This window comes from Pelophylax lessonae, assembly GCF_965119305.1.
Source record: "Pelophylax lessonae genome assembly, chromosome: 9".
In the NCBI taxonomy this organism is placed as follows: domain Eukaryota; kingdom Metazoa; phylum Chordata; class Amphibia; order Anura; family Ranidae; genus Pelophylax; species Pelophylax lessonae.
This window is the reverse complement of record NC_138776.1, coordinates 164977553-164999316: the sequence shown is the minus strand read 5'-3', so window position 1 is coordinate 164999316 and position 21764 is coordinate 164977553. Positions and strand designations below refer to the sequence as shown.

Sequence of the window (21764 nt, the reverse complement as noted above, 5' to 3'; positions counted from 1 at the left end):
TTTGACAGATGAAAAATAGGGCATTCATCCATTCAAAAAAACGGACATTGACGGAAGCGGATGAAAATGGATGTTAACTGATGATCATCCGTTGTCCTCCGTTTTTACATAGAGATACATTGATGTCCGTTTTTCATCCGTCAACGGATGGATGAAAAACGGACAAACGGACCGTATGTGTGAAAGGGGCCTAATATGGCGCTTTTCCACTGCATGGAACCGTACCGGTTCGGCACCCTTTTGTGCTTTTCCACTGCTGGTACCGCATGGTATAGGGTCGGAACGGTTCGGTACGGTGCGGTATAGGTTTGCTTTTCCACTGCATGGAACCGAACAGTACGGTACGGTACGGCCCTGAAAAAACAGTACCTACTCGATTGTGGTTCCAACAGGTACCAAACTGGTACCATATCCCACAATCCTTTGCATGCAGTCACTACTAGCCACTGATTGGTCAGAGAATCCCACCCACCCCGTTGTTATCCCACCCACTTAACTTTAGTACTGCTTTAGTGGAAAAGCAAACCTATACCGTACCGAACCGTTCCAACCCTATACCATGCGGTACCAGCAGTGGAAAAGCAAACCAGGCCAAGCAGGGCCGAGTAGAGCCGAGCCGGTACTAGCCGGTACTTGCAGTGGAAAAGTGCCAATAGTAAATCATCCTGCTAGTGCCAGAGACACCTAGTGGCAGAAGGGAGAACTGGATCTTCTGCAGCCCCTCCCCCCCCTTATTCTTACCTGAGCCTGTTCTGATCCGATCCAGGGCTGTGCACGAGAGCAGCGGCTCTCTCTGCTGTCTCCCTCCTCATTGGACAGATTGATCAATCAAATCAATCCAATGCTTAGGTGAGGGAGCCGGAGGGTGGGGCCTAGTTGCCTGGTCTGTGTCACTAGACACAGACAGGGCAGCTCAGGACGAGCCTGCATGGGTGCCCCCATGGTAAGCAGTTTTCCATGGGGGGCACTCACTGAGGAGGAGGGGCCTGGAGCACTGGCTGGGAACCCCAAAAAAGGAGGATCCGGGCTGCTTTGTGGTAGCAAAGTATACCATGTTTGTTATTTTAATTTAAAAAAAAAAAAAAACAGGTTTTATGTTACTTTAGCCACTTCTGGACCAGAAGGATTTGCCCCCTTAATGACCAGGCCATTTTTTGTGATTCGGCACTGTGATATTTTAACGGACAATTGCGTGGTTGTGCGATGATGTACCTAAATAAAAATTATGTCTTTTTTTTTTCCCCACAAATAGAGCTTTCCTTTGGTGGTATTTGATCACGTCTGCGATTTTTATTTTTTGCGCTATAAACATAATAATTATATTAAAAAAAAAAAGCAATATTTTTCACTTTCTGCTATATAACAAAATCAATTTTGTTCATCCTTGTAGGCCAATTTGTATTCTGCTACATATTTTTGGTCAACAAAATCAGAGTAAGCGTATTTTGATTGGTTTGCACAAAAGTTATCGCATCTACAAACTAGGGGAAAGATTTATGTCATTTTTATTTATAAGTAATGGCGGTGATCTGCGATTTTTAGCGGGACTGGACTGCGACATTGCGGCGGACAGATCGGACCCCTAACTGACATTTTTTACACTTTTGGGGGGACCAGTGACATTACTACAGTAATCAATGCTAAAAATATGATATGCACTGTTACTGTAATAATGACACTGGCAGGGAAGGGGTAACGCAGTGGGGATCAAAGGGTTAGGTGTGAGCCTAGGGGGAGGGACTTGTCAAATGAACACAGAGACTTGTGATCCTATATAGGAGGATAACAGGCACTCTGTGATCATTTCAGAGAGAACAACGGTCTGCCGTGTTTGCAACAGCTGACCGTCCTCTCTTAGCCGGGAATGATTGCAGGTGCCCGACTGGAATCGCGGCTACCGGCCCCGTAACTTGGCATCCCCGCTGCACTCGCCCCCAGGAGCGCTCCAGCGAACCGCCGTACAGGTACGGCGGTTCACGCAGCCGAGCCAGTCTGCAGTAGTAAATCAGTCAAGTGGTGAAGGGTAACTGAGAAACACAAAACAACAAAATAGCACTGGCTGGGTACAGCCATGCAGACTAAATTTAGGTGTAACCCCTTTATATGGCGAGGTGGCCAGGTTTCTTATAAATGCATTCTAAAAAATAATTTAAAACGTTAGGAACTTGCTTATTTAAACCAGTCTGATTCCTTGGGCTGGAATTGCTTTGGATATTTTACTATTCCCTCTTATCTTCCTTGCTTCTTCTATTTAATATAGTGTATAATTTTCTGTTGATTTAAAATGCACTTTTAATTTACAGCTTTTGCAGCATTAGACTTATGACGTTTAAAATATGTTTGTTCTTCAGTGTATTCATTTGAAGTATTGTGAATCTTTTTTAATTAGATCCACTGCTAGGTATTAACAACCTTAGTAAAATGAACATTTCATTGATATTTCATCCTGAGTTTCTCACATTCATTTAAGTTTTAAAAATTGGCATAATGTGCTACAACTAAACTTATCATATTATACTATACAATATACAGTGTGTATACAGTGGGTAAAATAAGGATTAAACACGTCACCATTTTTAAAGGTAAATGTATTCCTAAAGGTGCTATTACCATGAATTGTTTCACCACATTTCGGTAACAACCCATGCAATCCATACATACAAAGAAACCAAAACAAATCAGTTTAAAAGCTATGTGTAATAAAATGGAACAACACAGGGAAAAAGTATTGAACACGCTAACTGAAATGTATTTAATACTTCGTACAAAATCCTTCGTTGGTAATGACAGCTTTAAGACATCTCCTGTATGGAGAAACCAGTTGCTCGGGTGTGATTTTGCCCCATTGTTCAACAAAAGCAGTCTTCAAATCTTGAAGGTTCCATGGACCTATTCTATGAACATTGATCTTTAGTTTTCTATTGGATTCAAGTCAGGTGATTGGCCAGGTCATTCTAGCAGTTGTTTTTTCTTTTAAACCAATTGAGAGTTTCCTTGGCTTTTTGTTTGGGATCATTGTCTTGCTGAAATGTCCGCCCTTGTTTCATCTCTATCATCCTGGTAGAGGGCAGCAGCATTTCTATCAAGAATGTCTTGGTATATTTGTCTATTCATCGTTCCTTCAACGATATGAAGTTTGCCAGTATTGTATGCTGAAAACAAACCCCCCAACATTGATGTTCCCACCTCCAAACTTCAGTTGGTATGGTGTTTTTGGGGTTAAGTGCAGCCATTTGACCTCCAATCATGGTGTGTATTATAGCATTCAAAGAGGTAAATTTTGGTCTCAACTGGCCATACTATATTCTCCCAGTATTTCATAGGCTTGTCTAAATGTTGTGCGGAAAACTTTAAATGAGCTTCAACATGCTTTTTCCTCAGCAATGGAGTGTTACGTGGTGAGTGTGCATACAGGCCATGGCGGTTGAGTGCATTACTTATTTTTTTCTTTGAAACAATTGTACCTGCTAATTCCTGGTCTTTCTAAAGCTCTCCACAAGTGGTCCTTGGCTCTTGGACAACTCTTCTGATAATTCCTTTCACTCCTCTGTCAGAAATATTTCAAGGAGCACCTGTTTATGGTGAAATTATGTTCTTTACACTTCTGGATTATGGCCCCAACAGTGCTAACCGGAACATTCAGAAGTTTAGAAATCCTTCTGTAACCAATGCCATCAGCATGTTTTACAACAATAAGGTTGCAAAGGTCTTGAGAGAGCGCTTTGCTTTTACCCATCATGAGATGTTTCTTGTGTGACACCTTGGTAATGAGACACCTTTTTATAGGCTCATTTGAGACTGAACCAGATGATAATAATTTGCACTAACAAGGGGCAGGATTGCTTTCTAAATACTGATAGTTTTCAGCTGGTGTCTTGGCTTTCAATGGATTTTGGAAATGTACCAGCCCCCCTCACTAAGCCATCAATACAGTCAACTATGCACCCCTTCTACAAAGTACATACTTTCCTCCTCTGGCTAGTGCTGGGCTGCCAGCACCTGCACGATAAAGTGTCATAGAACTAAAAAGGATGTTGCTCTGGCATTACAGGTATTTTTTAAAAACTCCTGCACTAGTCTCTTTAGCTTGCCATATACTGGATGGTATTTTGGGGCATACAAAGGGTCAGTAAATTTTACACCCACAAAGTCATAAACCCTGACTAAAATAAAGTATAGCATCTCAAGATACAATATATCAGACCTGAAAACTAAGGCCCAGTTCACACCTGAGCATAGTGTAGAGACAGCTGCTGCACCGCGTTTTCTTTAGCTTTTTTTAAAAAAATTTGTGGAGCATTTTTGGACTGGCACCATTCATTTGAATGGACCTCCCTCCACTCCACAAACACTCGAAAGAAGCTCATGCAGAAAATAATGGCACAGAGCCAGGAGCGTTTGGTGTTGCAATTTTTGCTGCGATTTTAGCACGTCTTATCACTCGACAATCACAGCAAAATCGCACTGCATTTGGGTGCTTTTAAGAAATAATGGCATCGCAAATGCGTCCTGTGTTTTGGTGTGATTCTGGAGTCACCAGCAGAATCATGCAATTCTGCTCCGCAATTCCAGTACGCTCAGGTGTGAACAGAGGCTAATAGTAAAAAGTAAAATAAACCCCTAAACCTGAAGTTGTACTTCAAGTAGATAATAAAACAACACCAACAAATGCTTTTGTCTATTCTTTAAAAATCAATTAATTTATTATTTAAACTACTGTAAACTACTGTCTCCCTCCTTATTGGGTCGATTGATTCCTGCTGCTGTAAATCAAATGCTGTGATGAGGGAGCTGGGGGGGGGGGGGGCAGTTTCCCTGTCTGTGTCAATAGACGCAGACAGGGCGGCTTGTGAGTACTCCCATGGAAAGCGGCTTTCCATTGGGGAACTCACTGAAGAGGAGGGGCCTGAAGCGCTGGCGGGGGATCCTAGAAAAGGAATATAGGAGCTGCCCTGTACAAAACCATGTTTTTTATTTAATTAAAAAAAAAAAAAAAACATATTAGCCTTATGCAATCCCCTATACAGCAGCATTTAGACTGGAAGAAAAAAGAGAGGAAGGAGAAGAAAAGGAGAAGGAGCAGAAGAAGGATAAGGAGGAGAAAAAGAAGAAAAAAAGGAGAAGTAGGGGAAGGCGAAGAAGGTGGAAAAAGAGGAGAAGAAGAATAGGGAAGAGAAGGAGAAAAAGGAGAAGGAAGAGAAATAGAAGGAGAAGGAGAAGAAGAAGAAAAAAAAGGAGAAGGAGGATAAAGAGAAGGAGAAGAAGGAGGAGAATAAGAAGGAGAAAGAGTAAAAGGAGATAGGGGGAGAAGCAGAAGGAGGAGAAGAAGAAGGAGTAAAAGGAGAAGAAGGAGGAGAAAGAGAAGCAGGAGAAGAAGAAGAAAAAGGAGAAAGAGAAGGAGAATAAGGATGAGAAGAAGGAGAAGGGGGAGTAGAAGAAGAAAAAGGAGAAAGAGAAAGAGAATAAGAAGGAGAAGGAGGAGAAAGAGAAGGAGGAGAAGGAGAAAGAGGAGAAGAAAAAGGAGAAGGTGGGGAGAAAAAAGAGAAGGAAGAGAAAGAGGAGAAGGAGAATAAGAAGAAAAAGGAGAAAAAGGAGAAGGAGGAGAAAGAAAAGCAGTGTAAGTGTAAAGGCCCGTACACACGTACCGATCGTCGGCCGAAAAGCTTCGGCCGACGACCGATCTGCCGATTGTAGGCTTGTTAGTATGATGCTTCTGACAGCCGACAGCGCACTTTCGGCCGAAAAGAATCTGTCTTGCAAGCATGAAAATTTTTGTATGCCGACACCAGAGCGGCCGATTGTTCGCCAGTCAGTACAGAATTCGGCCGACAGACAGCAGATTTGCAAGACTGGGCATGCTCAGAAAAGAAAAAACACAGGGAAAGTTAACCATCACATGACATCACTTCTGCAGTCGGCTGTAGTCGGCGGACAAAATTCTTGTGCAGTCTTTTGCACTTTTCAACAGACACCGACAGCCCTGGACAAAAGACGGACGATCGTTCGGCCGACGATCGGTACGTGTGTACGGGGCATAAGTGTAGATGCGTCTTGGGTCTCTCTAGATCTATGGGATCTGAAAGAGACCCCCGCTGTTTCCATGTATGCACAAGTGCCCTGCACCTCTGCCAGGTCCCATTGAAGTGTAGTAGGAAAATACAGCATTATGGCCACTATAAGAAGCCGATGATCACAGGAAATTAACATATTTAGCAGAATACAGGATTATTCATGACAGTTAGGCAAATTGGTTTGCATCATATGATCAGTACCTTATTTTTATATATATATATATATATATATATATATATATATATATATATATATATATATAGAGAGAGAGAGAGAGAGAAATAGACCCCATATTGTCATTTTATTGTAGTCTACATCTACTTTAATGTACATTGAGTAAACTATCTGACTTTTTTTTTGTGTTGTATAGAAACTAAATATAATTAATTATTTTAAAGAACAAATATATTTGGTACTGCATTATGCATAGTTTTGTGAAGCCCAACGGAAGGAAAGTAAGCCGTTATCTAAAGATATTTGCTTTTAGCACATAGGAGTTTGATAGGGGTCACCAGCAGGGAACACTCCATGTACAGTACTGTGTTCAAGGACACTGAAGAATTGTGCCAAAGTACACATGAGCTGCTAGCTGTAGTGAATGTAGAAATATTCCAGCTCCACAACCTTTATTTTATGAGTTCTACAGCCTAACCTAATATATAGCGCATAATTAGATCTTTTTTTCACTAGTCCTGATATACTAAACTATCAATAGTTGGTTGCTATGGCTACCCTGTATCACAATTTTTTAGTAGTTAAATTATTTAAACCCAGCCTCAGCCAAAACATTTAGTTTGTTGTAGACAGGGATTTCTTAGACCTGTCACACAGACAGGAAATTAGTAGAGATTTCCAATAAAGGAGCATTAAAAAGAAACACTATCGGAAATTCTAACTCTTCTCAATTTTAATCAAAACTAAAAAACTGCCTAAATTCATATATGTATCTGCTGTGTATAGATAAAGAGAATCCATTGGAGTACCCTTAACTCTTTCACAGTCCATGATTTATAACTGGGGTCAAACAGTGAACAGTGAACAAGCTTGGCACTCCTGGTCCTTATGGTGTCAAGGTGACCTGGTAGAAGCATCTGTGTGTCTCAGTGCTTGGCAGAGAGAGTGCTCACTCTTAGACAACACATGGTTAGGCATTGTAAAAAAGGCCTCACCCCTCTTACCTGCTGTTTAAAAAGAACAGTGTTCAGGTCTTCAAGACAAGGCAGTCTCAGCACCCATCTGGCCCACATATGGTATAAACTGGCCACAAAGTCCTGGAGAGCTCTTGTGCAGTGGCACAACCTACACAGATTGTATGCCCATCCATGATCAGGGCTAAGATGAACTGAGCAATATGATGGGAGCTGGATCGCGTGAACACGCATGGAAGTCGGCCATTTTTTTTTGTTGTAAACATTCCATTGCACTCAGCGGTTTATATGCAAATTTATGCTGGTGAGTATATTTTATTGCTCTTAATAAACAAGGAATTTTAAATACTATACTATGAAGTCTTCCTGCTGATTTCTGATACCTGTATGCCCAAGTTTATGGTTGTGGATGAGTTCCCTATATCGGGAGGATTGATACCACGTAAAGCGTATCTGACCACTATGAGAGTAGTGGTCCATCGCTGACGGTAAGGGTCAGTGTGTGGAATACTGTCGATGGAGGATCTATCATGGCACTATATTTAGAACTTGCACTTCTAGACTCTTTTATTCTGACCTTTACTTGAGTCACCTATATGGACTTTTCTTGAAGCACTAAACTTGTATGTATTTATTTGTTACCATTTGTTGCCAGTGAATTGTGCTAGCTGTTCTTTCTCATACATTGTCAAAGTAAGTTTGGGTTAAAGTGGGCTACACACACACTATAGGAGAATCGGCCAACGATTGTCCAATTTTCCTCGTTGTTTCAAAGCAAATCGGAAATGGTGAACGAAAATTCTTAAGAAAATTTTGTACGAAAATTCTCATATGACAGAGGCTTTTTTTGATGTTCATTGTTTCTGATCATGCGCAGTCTTTCTTTTCTGATTTTTCTTGTACAAAAATCATCCGAAAATGGTGCACATTAAACGAAAATCGTTTGTTTTTTCCCATACGAGAAAAATTGTCCCTTCGAGAATTTTTGTTTGAAAATTCTGAATCGTCTATAGAAATTTTGTTACACACTATAGGAGAATTGTACTAAATTGTTTGGATGAAAATGTTCGCCCAATTTTCTTATAGTGTGTACAAGCCTTAAGTGTATTGATTTTACTGTATAATAAGAAGGGAATGTTGTGCTATGTTTCTTATGATCATCATCAACATAACATTCAACTGTAGGGACTTGTTGGATGAATATAGGAAAAGAGAAAAACACATTCTTATGTTTATACGTTGCCTACCTTGCCTGTGGATGTAATATGTGATGAGATAAAAGAAAAGAACTGTCATAGACTCTCAGGGTTGCTCATAGCAACAGCTCAACTGCACCAGAAAACAGATTCAGATTAAATGCTATAGGTAATAGAATCTATATACCTGCATTTATTGGATTTGAATTAGGCATGTCTACATTCGATATTTTTTAAAATGAATTATGGCATTGAACAGAAACAAACATAGATTTATGTTTCTTTATAACCCTGCATTCTGAAACAAGTTGGGCTTTCGAATACTTATTTCCAAAATTCTAGACCTGCATTTAACAGTATATTTTCTACAAAGGAGAAGTGTCATAGCTTATCAAAATTGAAAGTGTCAAAATTTTGAAAACAATATTGCTATCATACCATAGAGGATTCATCTGATGGTCCTGGATGTGTTGGAGGATGGCTCTGGATTAGAACTTTGTGGTATTTTTCAGGCAGCTTTCCCAGTACGACCTCAATGCTCTCTCCAACAATCTCTAGAGGACCCGGCTTGGAGGACATAAGCTCTAACTGTTGTCTAGAAGAACAATACAAGAGTTCACCCATAAACAACTAGTAATATCATTTCACACAAATGGCCATTGCTATAAGTGTAGGCCATTTACGTAACTGAAGCCAGACTGAAAAACCTTCCATTTTTATTATGAACCTTATTTTGGACCCACTGAGTCACTGTGCTTCTCTATACAAAGCAGGCAGATCATGGCTGGCGGGAGGGGCCAGCAGGATGCTGTACATAGCTCCCTGAAAACATCACAGTACTTTTCCTCAGCGCTCCTCTCAACAGCCCTCAGCCCTGTTGCAAGCAGTGACATGGCTCTTGAGAGGAGTTAAGCTAATATCAAAATGCTTTGATGGGTGAATATGAATCTGGAGGAGTGGAAGTTCCTAGGCAGACTGTGTTTACATGCAGACCCCACTAGGTAGAGCCCACATGTGATTGCGAAGCCAAGTTAGTACACACAACTAGTTTTTTTCTTTTTTCAACCCAACGGGCTGAACGAAAAAAAAAAACTGACAGCTCAGTTTGGAGCTGCTGTACTAACAATCCAATGTTAGTACAGCAATCTTCCCTGCTGTTCTTTTGTGTTCTGACAGCGCCCCCCCCCCCCCATGCCAGCCAGAATACTTCAGTCAGCTCTCTCAGCTAGTGTTTGGTCGTGACCCCTCAATAGAAGCCGCCGGACTGGCTGCAGTACACATGGGCCGAATTTTGGCCGTTTTCTATTTACCCGGCCAATGCCCATGTGTACGGGGCTATAGCCTCTATGATTGGAAGAACTGGAATCCAATGCGTGAAAGAGGTGGTCAGTGGACAATCAGTCTGGAGATGAAGTAGCTAGATGATGCTGGATATCCTCCAGCTAAGAAATGAGCTGGGCTATATCTGGCTGCAACAATTTCTAAAGCACATGATAAGAAGCTCACAGTGTGCAGTGAAATCAGAGTAAGCATTATAGGAGAGGAGCCTGTGAAACTGTGGGACCAAGCCTAATCCCTAAAAACAACCCCACACAATAATCCCCCCTACACCAAATGCTTTGGACCAGTGCACAAAGCAAGGTCCATAAAGACATGAATGAATGAGTTTGGGGTGGAGGAACTTGACTGGCCTGCACCAAAACTGCTCATCCAGGTCTTTATGGACCTTGCTTTGTGCACTGCTACAAATCATCTGGTGGAGGGGGGATTATGGTGTGTGGTTGTTTTTCAGGGGTTGGGCTTGGTCCCTTAGTTCCAGTGAAGGGAACTCTTAAGGAGTCAGCATACCAAGACATTTTGGACAATTTAGTGCGTCCATGTTTTTGGGAACAGTTAGGGGATGGCCCCTTTCTGTTTCAACATGACTGCACACCAGTGCACAAAAGAAAGGCCCATAAAGGCATGGATGACCGAGTTTGGGGTGGAAGAACTTGACTGGCCTGCACAGAGTCCTGACCTCAACTCGACAGAACACCTTCGGAATGAGTTACAGTGGAGACTGCGAGCCAGGCCTTCTCTCCAACATCAGTACCTGACCTCACAAATGCGTTTCTGGTAGAATGGTCAAACATTCCCATAGGCACACTCCTAAACCTTGTGGACAGCCTTCCCAGAAGAGTTGAAGCTGTTATAGCTGCACAGGGTGGGCCAACTCAATATTGAACCCTATGGACTAAGACTGGGAAGCCATTAAAGTTTATGTGAGTGTAAAGACAGGTGTCCCAATACATTTAGTAATATAGTGTAGGTGTGTTTGTTTTGATGCATGGCACTACTAGTCTGGCAGGTATAAAAATATACAGTTGTTGAAAGTTCTAGCCTTCTTTACCCTAATAGCATATTTGCCATTCTGTCCCTGTTAAATAAGTTTTCCCTAAATTCCTGTCCTGGTGACAACAATATCACGTAGACAGGAAGTAAGGAAATGTCTTCAGAACAGTTACAAAGAAACGGGTTCTATTCTATCCAAGAGTACAAATAGAATGTTGTATAGAGATACACTTTGAGGGTCCATTCACACCTATGCAGTCCATTGCAATGTGTTACCAGAATGTCAAATGTTAACTTGTGTTGTGAAAATGCAACCCCTTTCGGAATGTCCAACAGACCAGAAAATGCACATCTCCTTTTTTACCACAGCTCACCACAATGCACATTATGTGTGTTGTGGTTCCCTGCTGTACTTTGGTTGCTAAAGTACAGTGCATTGGGGTGCCCTTTACAAAGAATGGTAAGAGGGCACAAGTAATAGGTGCCCTCGCACATGGGACAGGGGATGTTTAAAAAAAAAAAAAAAATTTTTGTGTCAGAATTTATTTAATTTATAAGACACTGTCCCTTTAAATCTTGAGCATGTTTTGGCGGGCTGCACAGCAGCGCGCGCCCCTCTAGAAGGTTCTGACCCAAGGCTTTATTAAGGGGTCTCTGAGGTAATCCCCCTCAGTTAGGAAGTGACTGCCTGGCGAGCTCTCCTCTCCTCAGCGGCGGTTGCGGCATTCGCTGGCTCTTCTGCCATAATGAAGACCCTTGTTCGGCAAGTATTGGAAAGAGCAGCTTTAGAAGGGGGAGAAGAATGGCTGCGGAACTGTCTCATGGTGAGCGGAGCTGAGCCTGAACAGCTGAGGGAGGAGGTGAGCGGAATGGCTGCATCTGCGGCGGCAGTGCGGGCAGAGGAGACGGCCGTGAGGAGTGTATCCCCCTCACCTCAGGCACCAGTAGCAGGGAAGGCAGGGACTAGACAGGGTCAGCGGAGCCGTCCTCCGGAGCGGCCAGCATCCTCGAGACAGGAGTCAGACAGCACAGCTGCGGGACTGTCAGAAGCTGCGGGAGGGCTGAGAAGGAGCCGAAGAGGCCCGAAGAGGAAAAGGTTTGCTTCACCATCACCGCCACCCAGTGGTGAAAGGCGGGATAACACCCGGCCTCACAGAAGCAGAATTGAGAGTGCATCTGAGGAGAGGGTTGCTAGGCAACCTAGGGAAGATAGTTCCAGTCAGGTACCAGCTGAAGAGGTTTTTCTTAGCCAGGCTTTACGTCCACAGGTGAATACAAGCAGTGCAGAAGTACAGCATATGGTGCCTCCTGTTAGCCAATCAGCTACGCTGCCGACAGGAGTTGGTGAGTTGGCACAATTGAACAATTTAAATGTTATTTTAGAATCTTTATCTAAATTTGCGAGTTTGTTGAATGTTACACCTGTTCCTGCTGTTAATATTCCTAGTTTCAGCATACAAGGTCCTGGTAATGTATGGTCCCCAGTCAGCAATATGAATCAAGCGGCGACTGTGGTAAGTAGTGTTCCGGTCACACCTGTGTCAGATGGTGGTACCAGAGTTAGTCATTTGGCACACACGGTTCCTGAGACGTGTCTGAAGGAAGTGATGCCATGCGATATGTCGCCGCTTGGTTATCACCTCACAGCAGGGATCAAAGAGAAAATTTGGAAGGGTGAATTTATCGATTTACTTTCATTGTTGCCGTCAGCAAAGGAATTTGCTTTCAAGAATGAAAAAAAAAAATCTGATGACGGGCAAGAAGAAAATAGGAGGCGTCCGGTTTATAGGTCATTCAATAACTGGCTTCAAGCCTTTTGCATTTATTCGTCGGTTTTGGGTGAAAAATTTCCAGAATATTGTAGTGGGTTATTCCAGCATGTGGAACATATCCTGGAAGCGTATAAGAACTTTGGTGGTCTGGGATGGTTTTATTACGATGAGTCCTTCCGGCAGAAGCTATCAGTTTATCCCAGCCTGAAATGGGGCATGAAGGACGTAGGCCTTTGGTTAAATTTAATTATTCCTCAAAAGTTTACGCCAACAAAACAGTCAAGTGCTGCCCCTATGGCATCCCCCTATAGGAAGGGAATTTGTTATGCGTATAATGAAACGCAGTGTAAGTGGGCAGCAGCGTGCAAATTTAAACATGAGTGCTCATTTTGTACGGGCAATCACCCAGCAATAAAATGTTTTAAGAGGGCAAGTCAGCAGAATCAGTCATCCAGGGATATTTTTCAGAAAAGCCTGCACTTCAGTGAGGCTGGAAAAAATGCTCCCGTGGCTGCAGGCATATCCAAACAAGGAGAAGGCCCAATTATTAATTAATGGTTTTCAATCAGGTTTTAAGCTTCCATCTTTTAAAGGATTGGGTTGTAAGGTTGAAAAAAATTTAAAGTCAACAGATCAATTTATAGATATAGCCAGGGAGAAGATTCGCAAGGAAATTGAGGCTGGGCGAGTAGCAGGCCCATTCTTGGACCCGCCTTTTAAGAACTTTCGCATATCTCCTCTAGGTTTGGTCCCTAAAAAGGAGCCTAACTCCTTCCGAGTAATACATCACCTGTCTTTTCCTAGAGGTGATTCGTTAAATGACGATATAGACCCTATTATATCATCAGTTTCATATACTACGTTTGATGAGGCGGTTGATATGATTAAGCAATATGGCCCTAGTGCATTATTAGCTAAGGTGGATGTTCAATCGGCATTCAGATTATTACCTATTGATCCGGAAGCCTTCAATTCCTTAGGTTTTTATTTTGATGGCTATTTCTTTTTCGACCGCTGCTTGCCGATGGGATGCTCCTTGTCCTGTGCCTATTTTGGATCCTTTGCGACTTTTCTTCAGTGGGTGATGGTTCGAGAATCGGGTTGTCAGGGGGTCTTACATTACTTGGATGATTTCCTTTTTGTGGGACCCCCTGATTCTGACATCTGCCTGTTGCTGCTAAAGCTATTTTCCCTTATTTGTAGACATTTTGGGATACCATTGGCTGAGGATAAAACGGTTTTACCTAACACTTTGATTGAATTCCTGGGTATCTCTATTAATACAGCCATTGGTGAGTGTCAGCTCCCGAGGGAAAAAATCTCTAGGATGCAGTCTACAATTAGTGAATTTTTGAGGCGAAAGAAAGTTCTCTTAAAAGAGCTTCAGTCTCTGCTAGGCCTGCTAGCATTCGCCTCGCGTATCATGCCAGTAGGTAGAATTTTTTCGAGGCGTTTGGCTCTAGCAATGTCTGGCTTTAAGTCTCCTTTGGCGCATATCCGGCTAACGGCGGAGTTAAAAGATGATCTGCGCGTTTGGTCGCGTTTTTTAAACGACTATAATGGTCGTTCATTTTTTCAAAAGGACTGGATTTTTGCTGCTGACCTCCAGTTATTTACGGATTCAGCAGGGTCTTTAGGGTTTGGGGCCGTCTGGGACACCCATTGGTGTTGCGGATCTTGGCCTACGTCATGGGTTGAGAGTAAATTTACTAATAATATAGTCTTATTAGAATTATTCCCGATTTTGGTTGCCCTTGAACTTTGGGGTGCTAATTTCAGGGACAGGAGAATTTTGGTACACTCGGATAACAGAGGAGTTTTGTATGCAATAAATGCTTTGTCATCAAAATCTACATTGGTACTAAAACTTCTCTGTTATCTTGTTTTCTTATGTTTGAAATTAAACATCTGGTTAAAGGTCAAATATATTCCTGGAGTGTCAAATTGCATAGCTGATTCCCTATCCCGTTTTCAGTTCTCTCGTTTCAGGGAACTTCATCCGAATGCCGATCCGGTGGGATGTCATTGCCCAGATCACCTGTGGACCTTGATTTAGATCTGGTCTTTGATGCGATAAAGTGCTCGGTGGCACCTCACACTTGGTCGGAGTATGGTTCTGCTTATCAGAGATGGTTGTTATTCTGTAATGAGATGGGTATTCCATCTGAGCCGCCTAGGGAGGGTGATATGCTAGCTTTTTTATGCACATTGATGAAACAGCAGCTATCATATAGCCACATTAACAAGATCCTAGCCGGGGTTTCATTTTTTCTGAAATTGAAGAATTATGTAGGGTATATGAGTTTTTTCTCAATAAGACAAGCCCTCAAAGGTTATAAAAAGAGGATGTTCACCCCTGACACACGCAGACCTATATCAATTGATTTACTTAGAAGATTATGCTTGGCCTCCCCTGCTGTCTGTTTTTCGGAATATGAGGCTAGACTTTTTTCGGCAGCCTTTGTGCTTTGTTTTTTCGCTGCGCTTCGTGTTTCCGAATTGGTCTCAGACAATAGGGTGGGCCAATCAGGCCTTAATGCTAAAGAAGTCATTGTGGGTAAGGAGAAGGTTAATATTTTCATTAGCCAATCAAAAACTGATCAGTTTAGAAAAGGCCATTGGTTAGAGCTGGCAGCTTGTGGTGATCAGTATATATGTCCTTGTGTGGTTCTTAGCAGATATTTGGAGGTCAGGCCCCCCTTTTCAAATAATTTCTTTATTCATATAGATGGTTCAGTAGTCACAAAATATCAGTTTTCAGCTGTTCTAAAAAAATGTCTTAAGTATTTAGGTATGGATAAGCTTAGAATTACCGCACATTCGTTTAGGATAGGAGCGGCCACGGAAGCGGCCAGGATGGGTTTAGATGAGTCTATGATAAAAAAGTTGGGAAGGTGGGAATCGAAAAGTTTTAATCTATATATCAGACCTAATTTATCTGTTTGATTCCATAGGTGTCAAAGTTTCCGTATGGATCATTGGACACTCGTTTGTTCACTGGGCACGAAAAAGAGCTGCACACCGGTGTTATACTGAAAATTTGTCTTTTGATATTGATCATTTGCATATATTTTGGAAAGGAGTGAGAGGTCTGAGTTGGGTTAATTTGTGTGACTTGATTTATAGATTAAAAGAAGTTTGGCCAGCCCCATCCGTATTGATATTCCACTTGGGAGGGAATGATGTGGGAGTTTTGAAGTCATTAGATTTATTATTCAAGATTAAAAAGGATCTATATAATTTCAAGTTAATTTTTCCGAATTGTACAATGGTGTTTTCGGAAATTGTTCCTCGTTTGAAATGGTCGTCTTCAATGGAATTTAAGCCCTTGGAGAGGACCAGGAGGAGAGTAAATCATGCAATGGCAAAATTTATGCCATTGGTTGGTGGTTTTGCTTTCCGACACGTGGACCTTGAAGGTGGTTTCCCTGGCCTTTACAGGCCGGATGGAATCCATTTATCTGATATAGGTCTAGATATACTCAATTTAGGGTTTCAAAATAGCATAGAAATGGCCGCGGTGGTGGGGGGGCCGGCACAAGTTTTCAACTAGTCCCGGCGTTTGGGGGACTTTGGTGGTTTTAAATATGTTTATTTTCGCTCGAGTTCTGGGACTGAGCGATACAGATTTATGTTTTATAATTTTGTTGGAATTGAAAATTATTTGATGGAATTTTGAATAAATAATTATTTAATTTATTTATAACCAATAAAGTGCCGCGGCCATTTATTTATGCCAAAAAATTAATTTGTGTTTGTTTTTATTTATAGTATTAGTTTAGTTATATTATAGAAAAATACATCCTCCTGGCCCATGGTAAGAGGGCACAAGTAATAGGTGCCCCGCACATGGGACAGGGGATGTTTAAAAAAAAAAAAAAAAATTTTGTGTCAGAATTTATTTAATTTATAAGACACTGTCCCTTTAAATGTTGAGCATGTTTTGGCGGGCTGCACAGCAGCGCGCGCCCCTCTAGAAGGTTCTGACCCAAGGCTTTATTAAGGGGTCTCTGAGGTAATCCCCCTCAGTTAGGAAGTGACTGCCTGGCGAGCTCCCCTCCCCCCCACCCGTCGCTGGCACTTTATGTGGTAGAGTCACCCTTGGATCTAAGGGGGGACTTTGGTGGTTTTAAATATGTTTATTTTCGCTCGAGTTCTGGGACTGAGCGATACAGATTTATGTTTTATAATTTTGTTGGAATTGAAAATTATTTGATGGAATTTTGAATAAATAATTATTTAATTTATTTATAACCAATAAAGTGCCGCGGCCATTTATTTATGCCAAAAAATTAATTTGTGTTTGTTTTTATTTATAGTATTAGTTTAGTTATATTATAGAAAAATACATCCTCCTGGCCCATGCACACTACCCTCATCTAATAGTCTGAATAGGTCCTCAGTGTTTTTGTACCCTCACCTTAAAAGTACCTGTAATTAGTATACGGCTGCAAAAATCTGGATCTTTCTTAACCATCTCCCAACCAGCCTATAGCAAATCGAGGACAGTGCGGTAGTTTAATTGTTCTGACCAGACGTCATATGATGTCCTTCAGAATAAGCCGCTGGTGCTCACCCGGACCCTCGCTCGCGAACACACTGCATCTCCGATTACAGTAACGAGCCTATGACGTAGGCTCTTTACCATGTGATCAGCTGTGTCCAATCACAGCTGATAACAGTGTAAATAGGAAGTTCCGGTTATCAGCATTCCTCTAATCATGCTGACAGCGCATGAGTAGAGGTGAGCCTACAAGCGGCTTTCCTTACAGGGGGATCTGCACTGATAATCAGTGTAATAATTATCAGTATAGCCCTATCAGCAATGCCCACCAGTGATCCCTGCCAGTGTCCACCGGTGATGCCCACTAGTGATGCCAATCAGTGCCCACCAGTGATGCCTGTCAGTGCCTCCTCATCAATGCCATCTAACAGTGTCCACCAGTGATGCCTATCAGTGCACATCAATGCCGCCCATCAGTGCTGCATATTAGTGCCTCCTTAGTGCCCATCAGTGCCACCACTTCAGTGCCCATCAGTGCAGTCTCATCAGTGCCCATCAGTGCAGTCTCATCAGTGCCCATCAATGCAGTCTCATCAGTGCACATCAGTGAAGGAGAAAAATTACTTATTTACACATTTTTACAACAGAAACGAAGAAAAATGTTCTTTTTCTTCAACATTTTTGGTCTTTTTTCATTTGTTTAGCAAAAAATAAAAAACTCAGTGGTGATTAAATACCACCAAAAGAAAGCACTATCTGTCTCAAAAAAATAATAAACATTTTTGTTTGGGTACAGTGTTGAATGACCACGCAATTGTCATATGAAGTGTGACAACGCTGAAAGCTGAAAATTGTCCTGGGCAGGAAGGGAGTGAAAGTGCCCAGTATTGAAGTGGTTAAAATAAGCCACCTCTCATCCCTAATACAACAGAACTCAGACTGGGAGAGGAAGTGGTGGCACTAGGAGCCAATAAGGTTCTCCTGCATGCACTTGTATAAGGGACACATGCTGACAGGAGAAGAGAGCAGAGTGAGAAGAGCTAATTACTTATTGTATTGCTGCTCCTTCATGGTCTAGTTAGCAGTCTGCGGGTAGCGAGGTGACGCCTTTGTATTTCTAACTGAGGAAGGGGTGTCACCTTCCTGACTGGCTGAACAGAATTACAAATTTTTTAGCAAATAAGTAGTTTACATACTACAAACATTGTGATTCATTACCTAGAAGTGATATGAGTTCCAAGGAGCGATCCCAAGTTGGCAGACAAATTATAACTTTCCTTATACACAGCTTTCTGGAATGTTGTGCCATTAAGTAACAAATATCCTTTGCTGGAGGAGTTCCAAGACACCCCAAAAACCTTTAGAAAACAAAGAGAAAAAAGTATATCATATATACTTGTTTTAATTTTTTTTTTATATATATCTTCAATTACTTCCTGGTTTCCATGCCTAGGCATATGATGAGACAAACAAAGAGACAAACAAAAATAAAAATTCCCAGTTCAATTTGCTAACCAGTTTGCTTACCAACCAAATTAACCAGCATACATTAACAACAAAGAGTGAACATACTGGATGCCTTTGCTTTAATACCATTGGCTGGGCTTCCATTAGGGATGGGCCACCTCCATGCTCACCTGCCCCCCTATCTATCCGTTAGCTTGCATGTGCTTCCACTGTGAAGACTCTCATAAATTTACTAGAGTTAGGACTGCAGGTAACACAGGGTGCGGTGAAGTGGCCCTGCAGCTTACACATGCATTTGCAAATGTGTGCTAACTAAACCCCTGTTTTGACGCAAACTGTTAGATAGGTTAATTTGGTTGGTAAGCAAACTGGTTAGCAAATTGAACTGGGAATTTTTATTTTTGTTTGTCTCATGTGCGTTGCCCTTCCATGTGTTCTTTGCTATGAAGGCCAGTACTAGGTGGGGGCAGAGGCCATTTTCTTTGTTGTCTAGGCATATGATATCCTACATCATACATCCCAGGAGTCTTCAGGACGGGAGAAGGGATTTTCTTAGCTAAGCACACTCTCCTGCCTGAGCTAAGGGCAGATGGATTTTAGGAAGTAAATGCTACATGAATCATCTGCCCTTACTCAAGATGGCCATGGCCATAAATGCTAGGGGTGTTTTTCAACTTGATTCCTTTGCAAAATAAAGAATGGGGACATGGTTGGATAAGCGAGTTTGCTTTGAATATTAAAAATGAATTAAACCACTCAGATCCAGTAAAGTCCCACTTTAATAAACTTTCTGGTCTTCTTAGATAGATTTTAAATGAGAATGTACACTAGTACTAGTTAGGGAATAGAAACTGTCCATGAATTGTTCAATGAATCTGAAAGCACCCTTCTAGATTTGGTGAAACATATCCTGTCTACCAACGCGTATGACCTAATAAAATTGATATTTATGCAACTTTGATATAAATCTAATTTGCCTCCTGGACAAGCAGCTTTCCTAAGGCTTGTGTTAAAGCAAATGCAACCAAGCAAAGGGTCTGCTAGCAGTGACCTTGATTAATGGATGAAGGCCTGAAATGGTAAGCACATTGACCAGTAGGCAGGAGGTAAACACATTCTGGTCATACTGCACAACAATTGATTTTGGTTTGCTTTTACCATCTGCAGAGATTAGAGGACACACCTTGGGCGAAGAACAATGATGAGCTTTGCATGTCCCATTGGACAAATCCTAAATAATTTTGCAAGCATGGATTTGATGCACTGGGGCCCACCCGATTGAAGTGTTTCAAGATTAAATAGAGGCTGGTAGACCCCATCTACCACCTCACCTTACCCCCCCCCCACCCCTCCTTCCTCTCCTTTTTTAATCAGAATTTTTGTCTGTTCCTATTTGTAATTGGAATTTATGTATATTCCTATTTGTAAAGAAACAAAACTCTTATTTTAAAATCTAGATGTCCTCTATTAAAATCAAGGCACCCCCAAACAGAGAACGTTCTTCACACAATAAAAGGTGAATGCAGATTTAGCTTATATTGGGCTATTTTGGTATAAGCATTAAACAGCTGGAACCTAAAATCTGATAACTATCGGACTCATTGACGTTTTAGACCTATCCCACTATCTCATAGCCAGGATCCCTGCCAAACCAAAGTCAAGGTCCCAAAAGCTATCCATGAGTCTGTTCCCAGTGAATTCTCAAGAACTAATTTTCCAGGAGCCAAGATTACTAAAAACACGATTTCTGTAGTTTAAAATACTTTTTACATGGCATTCAAACACTTATAGTGTTTTTCCAAGGACTGTTTAGATCTCACTCTGAATACGTGGGTGTACCATTTTCAAAGTGCATTTGAAAACTTGGCTGCATTTAAAAATAACAGAAAGTTATAACTTTGTCATTGTCAGATTTACAGTTCTAACACTGGTAGCAATAAGCCAAAGACGGGATCAATAAAAGTAAATACTTAAGTTGGTCATACACATATAGAATCCCTTGTTCAGGCTGCAGGCTGAAAGAAAGAAAGAAATCCAACAGACCCCTTCATCCATACTAACAGCACAGATGTTTCTAATTTTTAGGGGCTCTTTAATGACTGGAATAGTACCACTGGATTGGCTTAGGGCCAATGTGATGCCTATATTTAAAAAGGGATCAAAGTCTTTACCAAATAACTATAGACCTGTTAGTTTAACTTCTATAGTTGGGAAGATACTGGAGAGTTTAATAAAAGACCACATAGATGAATTCTTGCTGGAAAAAAATATTTTAAGCAACAGATAGCATGGATTCATGAAAGACAGAAGTTGTCAAACAAACCTGATTTCTTTTTATGAGGAGGTAAGTAAAACCTTGGACGCAAAAGCGTTTGACACAGTTCCCCACACACGGCTAATGTGTAAGGTAAAGTCTATTGGCTTGGAAAGATCAGTTTTTAAATAGATAGAAAACTGGCTAAAAGAACAAATTCATAGAGTAGTGGTAACTATTCCTACTCTGAATGGTCTAAGGTTATCAGTGGTGTACCCCAAGGTTCAGTGTTGGGACCCTTACTTTTTAATATATTTAGAAATGATATAGTGTCTGTGAATAAAAGTAGCATTTCAGTCTTTGCAGATGACACCAAGCTATGCATTGGAATAACACCCTTAAAGGATGCCTCCAACTTACAAGCTGACCTTAATACATTGTTTATTTGGGCAACTGTGTGGCAAATTAGGTTTAATGTTGATAAATGTAAAGTTATGCACTTTGGGGCGAAGAATATTTATATGTAATACAAACTAGGGCAGTACAACTGGGGGAATCAATGGTGGAGAAGGATTTGGGTGTTCTGATCCTAAGCTTAATAATTGCATGCAATTCCCAAGCTGTGGTTTCCAAAGCAAGCAAAGTCCTTTCTTGTATTAAGAGAGGTATGGACTAGAGAGAGAGAGAGGGAGATATAATTTTACCCCTGTGCAAATCATTAGTAAGACCTCATCTGGAATATGCAGATTTGGGCACCAGTTCACAAAAAGGATATCAGGAACTGGGGAAAGCGCAGAGAAGGGTAAGCAAGCTGATAAGAGGCATGGAGGAGCTCAGCTATGAGAAAAGATTAGAGGGACAGAATTTATTCTCTCTTGAGAAGAGGAGATTAAAGGGGGAATATGATCACCATGTACAAATACATAAGGGGTCTGTATAGTGAACTTGGTGTTGAGTTATTCACTTTAAGGTCATCACAGAGGACAAGCAGCACTCTTTACATCTAGAGGAAAAGAGATT

The 21764-nt window shown here is 41.4% G+C and overlaps 1 protein-coding gene across 1 annotated transcript in view; it reads right to left on the bottom strand.

The window, feature by feature from the left end:
- LOC309564285 (microsomal triglyceride transfer protein-like) overlaps positions 1 to 21764 on the bottom strand; it is a 227562-nt gene that overhangs the window by 125171 nt on the left and 80627 nt on the right. Inside the window, exons 6-7 of the mRNA XM_082268911.1 lie at positions 18242 to 18381; positions 8855 to 9011 (exon numbers count right to left, since the gene is read on the bottom strand). Of these exons, the coding sequence (XP_082125037.1) occupies positions 8855 to 9011; positions 18242 to 18381 (297 nt within the window). The remainder of the gene's footprint in view (positions 1 to 8854; positions 9012 to 18241; positions 18382 to 21764) is intronic.